This window comes from Zea mays, chromosome 5, assembly GCF_902167145.1.
Source record: "Zea mays cultivar B73 chromosome 5, Zm-B73-REFERENCE-NAM-5.0, whole genome shotgun sequence".
NCBI classification, from domain to species: Eukaryota; Viridiplantae; Streptophyta; class Magnoliopsida; order Poales; family Poaceae; genus Zea; species Zea mays.
The window spans coordinates 191707013-191719756 of NC_050100.1; the positions used below are offsets into that span (position 1 = coordinate 191707013).

General features: G+C 44.3%; 2 protein-coding genes across 7 annotated transcripts; one reads left to right on the plus strand and one right to left on the minus strand.

Annotated features, from left to right (window-relative positions):
- The first annotated feature begins 224 nt into the window (after nucleotides 1-224).
- On the plus strand, nucleotides 225-4850 carry LOC103627453 (probable metal-nicotianamine transporter YSL14). The gene is made up of 6 exons (XM_008647747.4): nucleotides 225-907; nucleotides 2411-2574; nucleotides 2663-2760; nucleotides 2874-3008; nucleotides 3241-3430; nucleotides 3560-4850. The coding sequence occupies exons 1-6, from the start codon at nucleotides 442-444 to the stop codon at nucleotides 4670-4672; spliced, it is 2166 nt and encodes a 721-aa protein (XP_008645969.1). The 5' UTR covers nucleotides 225-441; the 3' UTR covers nucleotides 4673-4850.
- LOC103627452 (replication protein A 32 kDa subunit B) lies at nucleotides 4828-12215 on the minus strand. Of its 6 annotated transcripts, none has more exons than XM_008647745.3 (11): nucleotides 11754-12188; nucleotides 11541-11651; nucleotides 11043-11140; nucleotides 10924-10965; nucleotides 10760-10837; nucleotides 10183-10261; nucleotides 8105-8164; nucleotides 6944-7002; nucleotides 6375-6443; nucleotides 6160-6303; nucleotides 4828-5233 (listed from the first exon to the last, which is right to left on the minus strand). In XM_008647745.3, the coding sequence occupies exons 1-11, from the start codon at nucleotides 11889-11891 to the stop codon at nucleotides 5149-5151; spliced, it is 963 nt and encodes a 320-aa protein (XP_008645967.1). In that variant the 5' UTR covers nucleotides 11892-12188; the 3' UTR covers nucleotides 4828-5148. The 6 variants fall into 6 exon arrangements, with proteins under 6 accessions (XP_008645967.1, XP_008645966.1, XP_020394202.1 ...); XM_008647744.3 differs by having other exon boundaries at nucleotides 8105-8167; XM_020538613.2 differs by lacking the exon at nucleotides 6160-6303 and having other exon boundaries at nucleotides 11754-12215.
- Between the last annotated feature and the right edge of the window lie 529 nt (nucleotides 12216-12744).

Sequence of the window (12744 nt, forward strand, 5' to 3'; positions counted from 1 at the left end):
GTCATATTTCATAAATTTTTGTCAAAAAACAATAGGGCACTCTCTCAAGTGACTCAAATATACTACATCGTAGTGGGCTGCCCTATAATCTAGATTTGGGGCTTTACTGTTGGAGCGAGGTGTTTTGTTGGTGCCCTAAATTCTATAAAATATAATTATTTTTAAATTATAGAGCATTTTTATAGGTCACGTTGTTGGAGATGCTCTTACAATGAGAATAACCTTAGCTCTACTGCATTACTGCATACAAATAAGCCCTAAATTTCAGTACTCCACTACTCCTGCAGCTAGTGCCACAGCGCATCATCAACTCATCACAGTTTTTTTTTATCTTCATTTCTGCCGGAAGTCCCAGACAGACAGTCCCTCCCACCACTCCAAAAGGCGCCAAACATCAATCCGAGGCACGGAGGCAGCACGACTGCACGAGCGTCAAACCAAATGGCGCCGCACACCACCGGGGTGGGAGGCGGCAGCGGGGCCGAGGAGGAGGTGTCGGAGGCGGCGGCTGCATCCCCTGCGTTACGGCACCGCCACGCTGGCAAGGGCGAGGCCGAGGCCGAGGGGCTGGACGGCAATGGCGACGCTGGGGCCGACGGCCAGGCGTCCCTGGAGCGGGTGTTCGCGGACAAGGCGGTGCCGTCATGGCGGGAGCAGCTCACGCTGCGGGCGTTCGTCGTCAGCGCGCTGCTCGCCGTCATGTTCAACGTCATCGTCATGAAGCTCAACCTCACCACGGGGATCGTCCCCTCGCTCAACGTCTCCGCGGGGCTGCTCGGTTTCTTCTTCGTCCGCATGTGGACCGCCGCCGTCGAGAGGATGGGCTTCCTCTGCCATCCCTTCACCAGGCAGGAGAACACCATCATCCAGACCTGCGTCGTCTCCGCCTACGGCATCGCCTTCAGCGGTCGGTAACCAACCACAACCAGGCCCCTCCCGTCCCGAACTATATGCTTCGATAGCTAGAAATAGTGTCCTAATTCGTAATTTCCTATCACCGCGGTTGTCTGCTTGGGAGGAACTTGTGCTTGTCATTCTTTTGGGAGCGGTTGTTGCGTCGATTTCATGCTTGAGTCGCCGGTTTGAACCGCTGATGTGTACTGAACGAATAGTGGACCAATCCCATTGTTTGATTTGTCTACAGTTGTTTGGTTTGTCTATAGTGGCTTTTGGGAGTGGGAGAGTAGTATGAATGTATGACGCAGATAGGGAGAGTCGCAGGGGCCACATAGCGTTCGCTATTGTTGGTAAGCCTGAAACGTCAGGGAATCGATTGTTCTTTTGCCCCCAAAGAAAAACACCAACCGATCGCTTTCAATATCAGAAAAGTAGCGTTTTCGGCAAAATAAACCAGTTGCAAAGGACTGAATTTTCGGACTTTGTTGTCCAGTGTGTCACTGTAAGGTGGGCTCAAAGGTGATTATGTGGTCTCAGGGAGTGCATGATTGATAGCCATAGCCCATAGGATAGTCACCTATTTTCAATGAAAGGCCTAGAAGGCTAGGTTAATACTCCTCTCCGTCCCAAATTATAATTCGTTTGACTTTTTTGGGTCACGTTTGACTGGATCGTCCCATTCATTTTTTTTTTTGCAAAAAAAATTAGAAAATTCAAAGCCATATTTAAATTGTATTATATTCTAAACAATATCACAGCAAAAATTAACTTAATTATGAATTTTTTTGAATAAGACAAGCCGGTCAAACTTAGGCTAAAAAAGTCAAACGGATTATAAATTGGAACGGGGAGTATTTTTTCCCCAAATATTTGGGGTTCATAGTTAGGTGATCAACTTTGGGGAAGAAATGTCAATTATTCTCAGGACAGGTTGAAATGGGATGAGCCTGCTTGGGTTGACTCCTCCCTTTAAAATAAATGCATGGTACATGCGTTGCTTTTTTCCCCTTTGGTAGACATGACACATGCATCTGAAGCATTCGTCGAACAAAAATGACTATTTATGATCTGCACTCTGCAGGCTTATTTGTGAACCATGTAACATGTTATTCAGTGCGTTGATCATGTGCAACCATAGTCTTGCAGGCTAAAATAATTCGAAATTGCATAATAAAATGGCCCATATGTATAGGGTGGTCAGCAGGAATTAAGAAGTTACTCTCATCAGCAAGTTTAAATTTGCATATGTCCTCCATTGCAGGACTGCAAATGTGCAGCAACGCTTTCAGGAAATGGGTGATTATCTGTGTTTTCAAGTGGTCATTGTGCGATCAGATCATTTAAGGCATGAGACAAGTAGCTGTTTTGGTTCCTTATCTGTCTGGAATCAAATAAGTGATCCAATCATTGTTTTTCCTGTTCTTCTCACATTACTGCACAGTTAAGTATGCTGCATTGAAGCCAACAAAAAAATACGCAAAATGGCTTATACTCTTTTGTTCAAATTAATCAGGTGGCTTCGGCAGTTATCTGTTTGGAATGAGTGACAAAATAGCTAAACAAGCAACAGAGGCTAAAGATGCTAATAACATAAAGGATCCTCACCTTGGATGGATGATAGGGTTCCTATTCCTTGTCAGCTTTATTGGTCTCTTTGCACTTGTGCCCCTAAGAAAGGTATGTCTCCAACTCTTTCCTCCATTATGTTCTTACTGAATTACTGTATGGAAGGAAACTTGAAATTATCAGCTTAATTTTGTTTCAGATTATGATTGTTGACTACAAGCTGACCTATCCAAGTGGCACAGCCACTGCATATCTCATCAACGGTTTTCACACACCTGAGGGAGCCAAGCTTGCAAAGTATGTACCGTTGGGTTCTTGTTTTGGCTACTTTAACCTTGCGAAAACTATATCCATCATTTTTCACCACCCGGTCCATGTTGTGCAACTCCATTTGCAATGATATATTTCAGGAAGCAAGTAAAGACGTTGGGCAAGTACTTCATGTTTAGCTTTTTCTGGGGCTTTTTCCAGTGGTTCTACACTGCAGGGGATGAGTGTGGATTCAAAAATTTCCCAACGTTGGGCCTTGAAGCTTATAACAATAGGTCAGAACTGTGACACTATCCTAGATATGGCACCTGCTGAGTGTAGTGTCCAATATCTGGTAAAACAATGAGATCTTGCAAATTCATCTGTGTCATCTCTTGTTATGCTGCACAAGTGAAACAGCAGTTATTTATGTCATGCATCTGAAGTTTTGCTCAGTATTTCCAATTGGCTAGGCGCTAATTCGGAGGTATTGGTCTCTGATGCTAAAGTTGGCTTACCCTCTTTCAGGTTCTTCTTTGACTTCTCTCCTACATACGTTGGAGTTGGCATGATCTGCCCATACATCGTTAACGTGTCCGTTCTGCTGGGCGGTATCCTCTCATGGGGTGTAATGTGGCCTCTCATTGCCAAGAAGAAGGGGAGTTGGTACCTGGCTAGCGTCGATGACTCAAGTCTCCATGGGCTGCAGGCTTACATGGTAAACATCGATCCTACTTATGGCTGTCCCCTTCTCTTTTCCCAAAGCCAATACCATTCAGCTTCATCGCATGAGAACATTATCAGTTTCGTGGCCAAGAATTCAACTGCTAGTTCCTTGCGATTGCAGGTTTTCATTTCCATCGCCTTGATCCTTGGGGACGGTTTATACAACTTTATCAAGGTGCTGATCCGCACGATTGCGGGCTTCATATCGATGGTGCAGCAAAATTCAAAAGGCATGCTTCCTGTTTCGGACAATGGCAGCTCAATGTCCGCTACCGAAGCTCTGTCCTTTGACGACGAACGTCGCACTGAGATTTTTCTGAGAGATCAAGTTCCCAAGTCAGTTGCATACGGGGGCTATGTTGTAGTTGCCGCGATATCTATCGGCACCCTTCCTCAGATTTTCCCGCAGCTCAAGTGGTACTACATCTTGGTCGCCTATGTCGTGGCGCCTGTGCTGGCCTTCTGCAACGCTTACGGAAGTGGCCTCACTGACTGGTCTCTCGCCTCCACCTACGGCAAGCTCGCGATCTTCGTGTTCGGTGCATGGGCTGGCCTCTCACACGGTGGCGTGCTCGTTGGGCTCGCTGCCTGTGGTGTCATGATGAGCATCGTGTCCACCGCCTCAGACCTGATGCAAGACTTCAAGACCGGGTACCTGACGCTGGCATCACCGAGGTCTATGTTTGTCAGCCAGGTGATCGGCACCGGGATGGGGTGTGTCATCGGGCCCTGCGTCTTCTGGCTCTTCTACAAGGCGTTCGGTGACATTGGCGAGAGTGGCACCGAGTATCCGGCGCCCTATGCCATCGTGTACCGCAACATGGCCATCCTCGGCGTGGATGGCTTTGGCTCGCTCCCAGAAAACTGCCTCACCCTCTGCTACATTTTCTTTGCGGCAGCGATCGCCATCAACCTTGCGAGGGACCTGACCCCGCACAGGGTGTCGAGGTTTATCCCGCTGCCAATGGCGATGGCGATCCCGTTCTACATCGGATCCTACTTCGCCATCGACATGTTTCTGGGCAGCATGATCCTCTTCGTGTGGGAGCGGCTGAACAAGGCGAAAGCGGACGCGTTCGGACCTGCGGTCGCGTCGGGGCTGATCTGCGGAGATGGCATCTGGACCCTGCCGCAGTCCATTCTGGCTCTGGCCAAAGTGCAGCCTCCAATTTGCATGAAGTTTTTGTCCAGATCGACCAATGCCAAGGTGGACAGCTTCCTCGGCTTGTCATGATTTTACATAGAATGACAAGTGGGCACACGCTCTCATCCTGTAATTATTGGTTCAAAAATTTAATCACCGAGATACTGAATTGTACTAGAAGAGAAGAGGTTTTGCTGTGAGGTGAACAAATCTTCGTCCGTATAGTCAGTTCGTTTCAGGAGAAGTTTTACTCAATGTCCCTCTGCCATTTTTTTGGCGGTTCTATTCTTGATTTGCGTGCTTCACGGTTATATAGGTCTTAGAATGTAAAACGTTCATAACAAATTTCCGTAGGAACGGACTGATGTCCTGCAGGTAGACCTAGTCTACTCACATCTTATGTATCATTACATATGAGAGCAATACACACCTAAACCGATATGCTAAGCTGTTGACCATGAAGCCTATCTGCAAAATATAGGCGATCCTGAAGAGGGTTTACATTTCTTCTTCCTTGAAACGGCTCCATACCTACACGGAGCCTGAACGCTGGACTTGCAACGTGGTCATCCATTCCGGACAGATTTGTAGTGGAAGTCATCAATTGTGTTGTAAATGTTGCCCACATCAACATGACCTTGGATGGCCGCACTGTGAAATAACAAGGATCATAGTTTGTGATAAATAATAAAGACAAGATCCAGAATTGTAGTAGAGTATTACAAAAGCTGGTTTTCCTCAGTAAATGGGGTCAGACAATTTTTAATGGTATTTTTTTGTCTATACATGTTAGAACTGTATTATAGTTTATGGGGTCTTCCTTGTACATTTTTCATCTCACCCCTCTATTTGTAATGGGCCTGGCCCAACTCTCAATCTGTTAACATATAGGCCCACCCTAGTGTAGGGTTAGGGTTTTCCCCATTCTACATGGTACCAGAGCCACAATAGTTTTTTTCATCTCTCCCTCCCCTCCAGCCGCCGCGGGCCACCTCCCCTAGGCCCGGCCGCCGCTTCACCTTCCCCATCCCTCCCCCAACCGTTCCTAGCCGCCGGCCATCACTCCCTGGCCGCGCCACGCCGCCAGGCAGCGCGCCCACCTCGGCTTCCGCGCCGCGCAGCGCCGGCGCTCCATCTCCCGCTCCCTTCCTTACTCGCGCTCGGCACACAGGCGAGAAAATAAAGTCCCTAGGATTGGGAGGCTGTAATCAGGAAAAGAAAAGCTACCAAGCACTGTCATGTACGGCCGGCCATACGTCAGGCAACGACGTGCCCGTGACATCTGGCATGCGCGTGAGCGCGCTCAAGAGGCAACAGCCAGGCTGGGATAAGGCTAGAGAATAAGATTGAGATGAGCTGGGATAAGGCTAGAGAATAAGATTGAGATGAGAGAATTGTGGAGAGTTGGTTAGCAGCAGATAAGTCCAAGAAAGTAGGAGTTAGTTGAGAGTTTGTAGGAGAAGTTGGTTAGCCATAGAGCTATTTATAAGCCGCATGGCAGCAGGGAATAAATCAAGCAAGATCATTATCATAATTCCTCTCTCTATTAAGCCTACGGTTGAGGGGAATAACCTCACCGGAGAAGACGGCCGAGGGCTACGAACTGCGTAGCCGAGGTCCCGCCAGTCAGGGGTTCGGTGCCCTTGACAAGCACAATACTAATAATAACAACCAAGAACTTGAAGAAACGATGTGCAGGAAAACAAGCTGCCAGTCTGGTTCTGTTCATTAAGAAAGAAGATAGCAAATTGAATACCGTATATTTTAGAGGGAGGGAGAAGGCAGAAAATACCTGACTACATCATCTGGTAGTTTGAGACGATCTATGACATCTTTGATGTGCAGTCCATGCTCCTGGTCCCTGCAGTTGCAGTCATCATCAGTCTATTTCCCAACCAGATATGCTCCTCGCATTTGTAATTGTAATAGAGTAATAAATTCCCTTTTAGAATTGGCACTGGAATACTAGCAAGGTACAAGAAACAAACTACAAAATGAAGTTTATACAAGACCCTTGAATCTATGGAATACAAAATTAGCCTCAGATGGTGTTCATTAAATTCAGCGTTCGCTAAAATGAGAATCAACTTTCCTGAATTTCTTCTCCTGACAGTTCTTCCATTGTTACTAGGTTCATAACCCTGAGCGAGCCTAGTGTTTCTAGGCCAAACCATTACTAATTATGGTCATTCTTTACCATGGAGCTTTTAAAGCTCCATAGGTTTGGTATCTGTACCGACTTTACAATACTATGCGTTCAACCATAGTTTTCTTTTACTGGGAGATGAAAAACATTCAAGATCATAAGCATGCCAATAACATTAGATATCAAAATCAGCTACAACTAAGTAACTAACATACATGACAGATGGGTCATGAAAAACACTCAAGACCAAGTTGGATATGTAGTTTCCATCAACCTGAAAAAATAAATATGAAAGATTAGAGAGATAGGTAGATATCTGTAATATTATACAGTTAAAGAAACTACCAGATTATTAGAGAACCTGGTTAGCATTACCAGGGGTTGCTGTACTAGCTGTTAGGAGAATGAAAACCCCTAACCCTAATGAGTAGGGGATGTATTGCTATATAGTTCATGGCCAAGGCACAATACACTAACACCCACAAAGTCGCACCTCTATTTTGTACAGATGTTAAGACCAGTGGTGGACCCAACATTCGAAAAGTATGAATCTAAGGTAGTCGAGGACAAAAAAAATGAACTTTATAGGCTAAGGGAGATCCCTGGTAGGATCCGCAATCCTACCAGCAATCCATTCATGTTCAAACTTTATATATGAAAACAAAGTGACATAAACATTTTGTTCTGAAGTTAGCCTGCTAATGTGTTAGTTCTGGAAGCCCATTACTATGTCTTCTTTTTTTCATGCCATATTGGATAGGGCACAAGCTCCATTTACATTAATTGTAGTTTTATTTTAGATAGCATTTCCCATATCATTTTCTGGTGCCTTGACTCTTGATAATGTTGTAAAAGTGCCTCTGCCTCCGGCATGAAACAAGAATGTTTTACATACACTCAAATGCGACCTATATTAGAATATGTTTTAAAGTTTGTCTACCATAAACATTAGAGTAGTACGATGTATTATAAACTATTTTAACATATTGTTAGTTGTATATAACTTTTAACATGATGTTTGATTCTCATAGCACCTCCAAATTTTTTTCTTAAACTTACTCCATTCTTAAACTCACTCTAAATTAAATAATCATTTAAGAGTTATTTGAATAAAAATTGTTCTCTATATCTTTTCATCTTGTAATAGCTTCTCTACATTGTGCAGCTCTCTAATTGCATTCTCACTATATCTATGTTGCTTTTGGTAAAAAAACGATGTTACTGTTTCAGATTGGATTGACATTTGTGTGCACCAAGTGCGACAAAGTAAAGAAAGGTAAAGGAGGGCGGCCTAATGAGAACATCAAGGAGTTCCAAGAAACAATCAGCGAGCTTTATCCAGATCCACCAGCATGGCTAATGATAACTTGTGTTACCGGATTTGGCTGTGATGGGGCATGGGCTACTCCTCCATATGTTGCAGCTGAAGAATAGATCTGCTGGGATAATGAAACAGTTTAGGTAGAGCTACATAGATCAACCACCACTAGAAACAGTAGTAGTACGTGTATTGGAAGAGAGTCACATGGCAATAATATACTTCCTCCATTCTTTTCTATTTGTCGCTGTTTAGTTCAAAAATGAACTAGCGGGTGACAAATATTCGAGAACGGAGGTAGTATTACATAACGACTACATGAACAACAACGAACAACAACTACATGACTATAATATATTAATCCGAGTAACATATTTACAAAACGATAGATGTTCACACTATATACTATAGAAAGTTGCTGCCTTTTGGAATGAGTGTTAGTCGTACATGATGGAAATTTATTCTCATGGATGTAAACATATATGATGTTCATTGATTCTTTTTATATGCCTTTTCTAGACTTATTCTCTCTTATGATCTTACCTTTTCGTAGATTTATTAGAGAAATAGAGACACTTTTCTTCATGCTATCAATTGCCTACTCACAATTTTTTATTTGGTGATCTAGGTCCAGCGAGGATGTTACTTAATTCGTCTCATTACATAAAGCATCTTTTGTCCATGCGAGGAAGAAGCATATTACATGTATGTATATGTGTGGACGGAACTAACCATTGTTGTTAGCCTATGTTTAATGGTGTCCACCACCAAAAAATGTGCAATTTTCTCTTCCTAGACATGAAATGTGTTATACGCGATGTGTATGCTTTTTAAAACAGCACTATAACTGTCGTTTGTAGTGTTTGATGGTTACAAACTGTTGTTGTGTTATGTGGTATATGATCTCAACATAATCGCTAGATTTGCAAGTTTGTTGTCTTACTCTTTTACAACAGGAACTTCAAATTATTGTGCTATATGCTATCTGTACTTAAATATTTCTTGTTGTGCTCAAGTTTGGTTTAGCTATACTTTTAGGGCCTGTTTGGCTCGCTGCCTATTTTGCCACACTTTTGTGCCTAAGGTTAGTTCTTCAATTCGAACGACTAACCTTAGGTAAGTGTGGCATAGTTAGCCACAAACCAAACAGGTCCTTAGTATTTGATACTAAGTGTCTGCACTGTAGGACGCGCAACCATTTTTATGTAATCGTTATGCACTAACATTTTATCAAATAATTTATATGCTGTTGCAACGCACGGGCACATAACTAGTATGTGTGTGTATATATATATATATAAGAAATACACTGGACGACCAGGGGTCGATTAGGGACGACTAATTGCCCTGATCGTCGCCTAATCGCGACTAATCGTCTGATCACCCAGTGGCATCGATCAAACGATCTGAAAACAATGCGCGACAGCGACAACATTTGTGCAGGCGTGGTGAACAGAAGGTACGGATAGAGGGATTTGGGCCGGGAATGAGGGGTAGTCTTTTTTGGCCCAATTCTAGAGTAGTCATGGACCTAACTTGTCTACTTATTGGGCCCGCCCCTAGATGAGGCTGGACCGAAACTTCGAGAAACTGTGGATGGGAGCCCTTTGGTGAAGATGTTGGTGAACTACGAAGTGGTTGGGACGCGAAAAACATGGACATCGCCGACAGCGACACGCTCACAGACAAAGTGGAGGTCGATCTCCACATGCTTCATGTGCTGGTGTTGCGCGGGGATTGGTGGAAAGGTAGACCGCGCTGACGTTGTTGCGGTAGACGAGTCTGGCTCGTGCGAGGGGACAAAGTGGAGCGACACGCTCACCGACATGGACATCGCCGACAACGACACGCTCACAGACAAAGTGGAGCTCTCCAAGCAATCGGAGCTAGGACGCCTCGGCCACGCCTCTCTTGTTGGGTTTCAACTCTAGCCTACCCCAACTTGCTTGGGACTAAAAGGCTATGTTGATGTACATGGGCCAAGGCCTGGATAAGACACACAATACGCTAACAATAGCATTTATTTGGGCCTACAACTAATTCCATCCTAAAAATGATTATTAGAAACACAAAATCACCCCCAAAAACACATTAAGTCATTCAAATCCCGTAATTAAATGTGTGTGATCTTAGTACCTTTAACCCTGTGAGCTCCATATGCACCTGAATGCAGTGCAGAAAGTGACAGGTTATTTCATTGAAGTTTGTCACACGCCTGGTAAGAAATCATAAACAACAAGATTTCAAGAAAAAGGTATGTATGAAATAGATGTATCGAATTCATGATATATTTGTCCAAGCAAGGTGAGATTTTCTCCTCAATATTAGTTCATAAGCGATCTTGAATCATCCCAAGATCTTGCTACCAATTTGAGACATCAACTGACAAACAACTTTCAATATTATATAATGTTTGATAAGGCCAATAAGCAACAACAAAACATTACATCTTTCATTAACAATGACATACTGGAGTATAAATAACCTAGATAGATGGATGCAAAATTAGCAACCACTAAGTTATGATTTGACATAACATAAGCCTTTTATTTAGTCTTCTACTTTAGCACAAGGAAAATGAAATTTTAGCACGGTGGCACAATTCCATGGAAGAGATCGAACAACACATCAGTAATCCAAGGGAAGCAGACATTGGAAGTAAGCATCACAAGTCACCATTCAAGAGATAGAAAGATTATATAATAGAGCTTACCGCACAGCATAGGCAACTACATGGCGCTTTCCTTGAAAACCTTTCAAACCGCCAATGACTATGACATAGTTCTCGTTACTTGTAAAACCAAAACAAAGCAATTGTATCAATTTTGATGCATGACAAACAGAATTGGCATGCTACAATTGAACTGTACTTATTACTTAGCATCAGCCATCTCCTTAGCATCGGAAGCCTCATTTTCCCTTGAAAAAAGAATGGCATTAAATTAATGGGGAAATCCAAAAGTGCTAAACATGAAATACAATCTGAAGCATCCTACCAGCGATTCACATCTATCTTGCCAGTACCATCATCAAGAGTGAATACAACATCTGTGACACGCTCAACCTTACCTAGCATGCGTCCAACAAGCCTAATCTGCAATTCAGAGTAATTACAACATTTTGAATGACTTCTATATGAAGAAATGCAAAACCGTCTGAAACCAGATAAAAAAGAACAATAATAGGCACTATAGCGAGCATTGGACAAATCACATAAAAGAGACGCGTTTCATTTGAACCCACCATAGTGCTATATTTCAACAAAACATCAGATAAAAGAGGTCATTTTTCTCCCTTCATGAATAATGGGTGTACTAATGAACAAATCTTCCATCCAAGTACTGTGACCACCCAAACGCAAACCTTGCACGCAGACGTCCCCCCCCCCCCCCCCCCCCCAAAACCCCCCAACACACAAAAAAAAGGAGAACATGTTGCACTCCAATATGTGGTCGAAGCCTAAGCAACGCCGGGAAAAAGGGCAAAATCCGTACCGTAGACACCTCAACGCCGTTGATGGCGAAATTAGACCTGTCACCGCTGGTTTGCGCCGCGTCCATGGTCTGTTTCACGGTGAGCGGGAGCAGCGTCTGCGCGCTCCGACCCTGCCCACCACATCGGTCGATCGGGAGCGCCCATGACGGGTCAGCATAGGATGGAGAACAAATGGACGAAAGGAAGCAAAACAAAGGGGAATTAGGAAGGACCTTAGAGAGGCCGCTGTTCTCCGGGACCACCGTGGACTGTGAGGGCATGAAGCCCCCGCCGCCGAAGAGCGCGTTAGCGTTCCCGGCGCCACCGCTGCCTCCGTCGTAGTGCCCGCCGCCGCCGCCGCCGCCGTACATCGCGGCGCTTAAAGCCTAAGCCCTAGGCTTCCCGAGGAAGGAAGGAGCAAAAGGAAAAGGGGCGGGAGTGCGGGACGCGGGAGAACGGTTGCCGCCTTGCCGCTGGGGGGACTGGGGAGGGGGGTCGCGTTATACATACGCGCTCGCGGCGCCGCGGCGGGGGAGCAAAGCCGGCAAGACTCTGGGCCGTTGCCAACCGCGGGCCTGGTGCCAGCCCCCGGCTTGCTGGCACGTATCGTGCCGGCCCGAGCCCGATGCTCTCCGTGCTGTACCCGGCTGCCGGCTTCGAGTCAAGCCAAAAAAAACCAGGTCTCCCCCACTTGCCGATTGATTGGGTTGGAGAGCCTTTGGTTTACTCGTTTTTAAAAAAAAATTAAGTTTGCTCGATAAATCTCTACTTCCTTCTTCTCGTGTATAATACACCACTTAAAACTTCGCTAAATGTACACAAAAAAATAATCCCGACCATTTTCCACCATTAAAACCAACGCATTGGATTGCTTCGTGAACCTCCTCTCTCCTACCTCACTCATATCTAATGGTCATGAATTTGTGGATCATCCCTCATCACTCATAGATCATCAATCACAACTAGTTATGTGCCTGTGCGTTGCGACGGCGTATAAATTATTCGATAAATATTAGTGCACAACGATTACATGAAAACGAACAGCATATATATCATCAACCTCATATCTCACAAATTAACACTAATGGCATGAAATTTGTGCGCAATTCAAAGTGATAAAATACATAGATATGCAATAATATTATATGTTATCCTAAACTTTTATTAGTATCCCCAAAAGTGAACGTTTACATATCTTAATCTTAAATGATATATAAGATTGTA

Excerpts from the sequence above, each read along its gene's own strand:
- LOC103627453 (XM_008647747.4), top strand. The coding sequence starts at position 442 with ATGGCGCCGCACACCACCGGGGTGGGAGGCGGCAGCGGGGCCGAGGAG. Across the intron at positions 908-2,410 it reads CTACGGCATCGCCTTCAGCG|GTGGCTTCGGCAGTTATCTG; the intron begins GTCGGTAACCAA and ends CAAATTAATCAG. Across the intron at positions 2,761-2,873 it reads GAGGGAGCCAAGCTTGCAAA|GAAGCAAGTAAAGACGTTGG; the intron begins GTATGTACCGTT and ends GATATATTTCAG.
- LOC103627452 (XM_008647744.3), bottom strand. The coding sequence starts at position 11,891 with ATGTACGGCGGCGGCGGCGGCGGCGGGCACTACGACGGAGGCAGCGGT. Across the intron at positions 6,444-6,943 it reads TTTCATGACCCATCTGTCAT|GGACCAGGAGCATGGACTGC; the intron begins GTATGTTAGTTA and ends CTGCAACTGCAG. Across the intron at positions 6,304-6,374 it reads CTACCAGATGATGTAGTCAG|AACCAGACTGGCAGCTTGTT; the intron begins GTATTTTCTGCC and ends CTTAATGAACAG.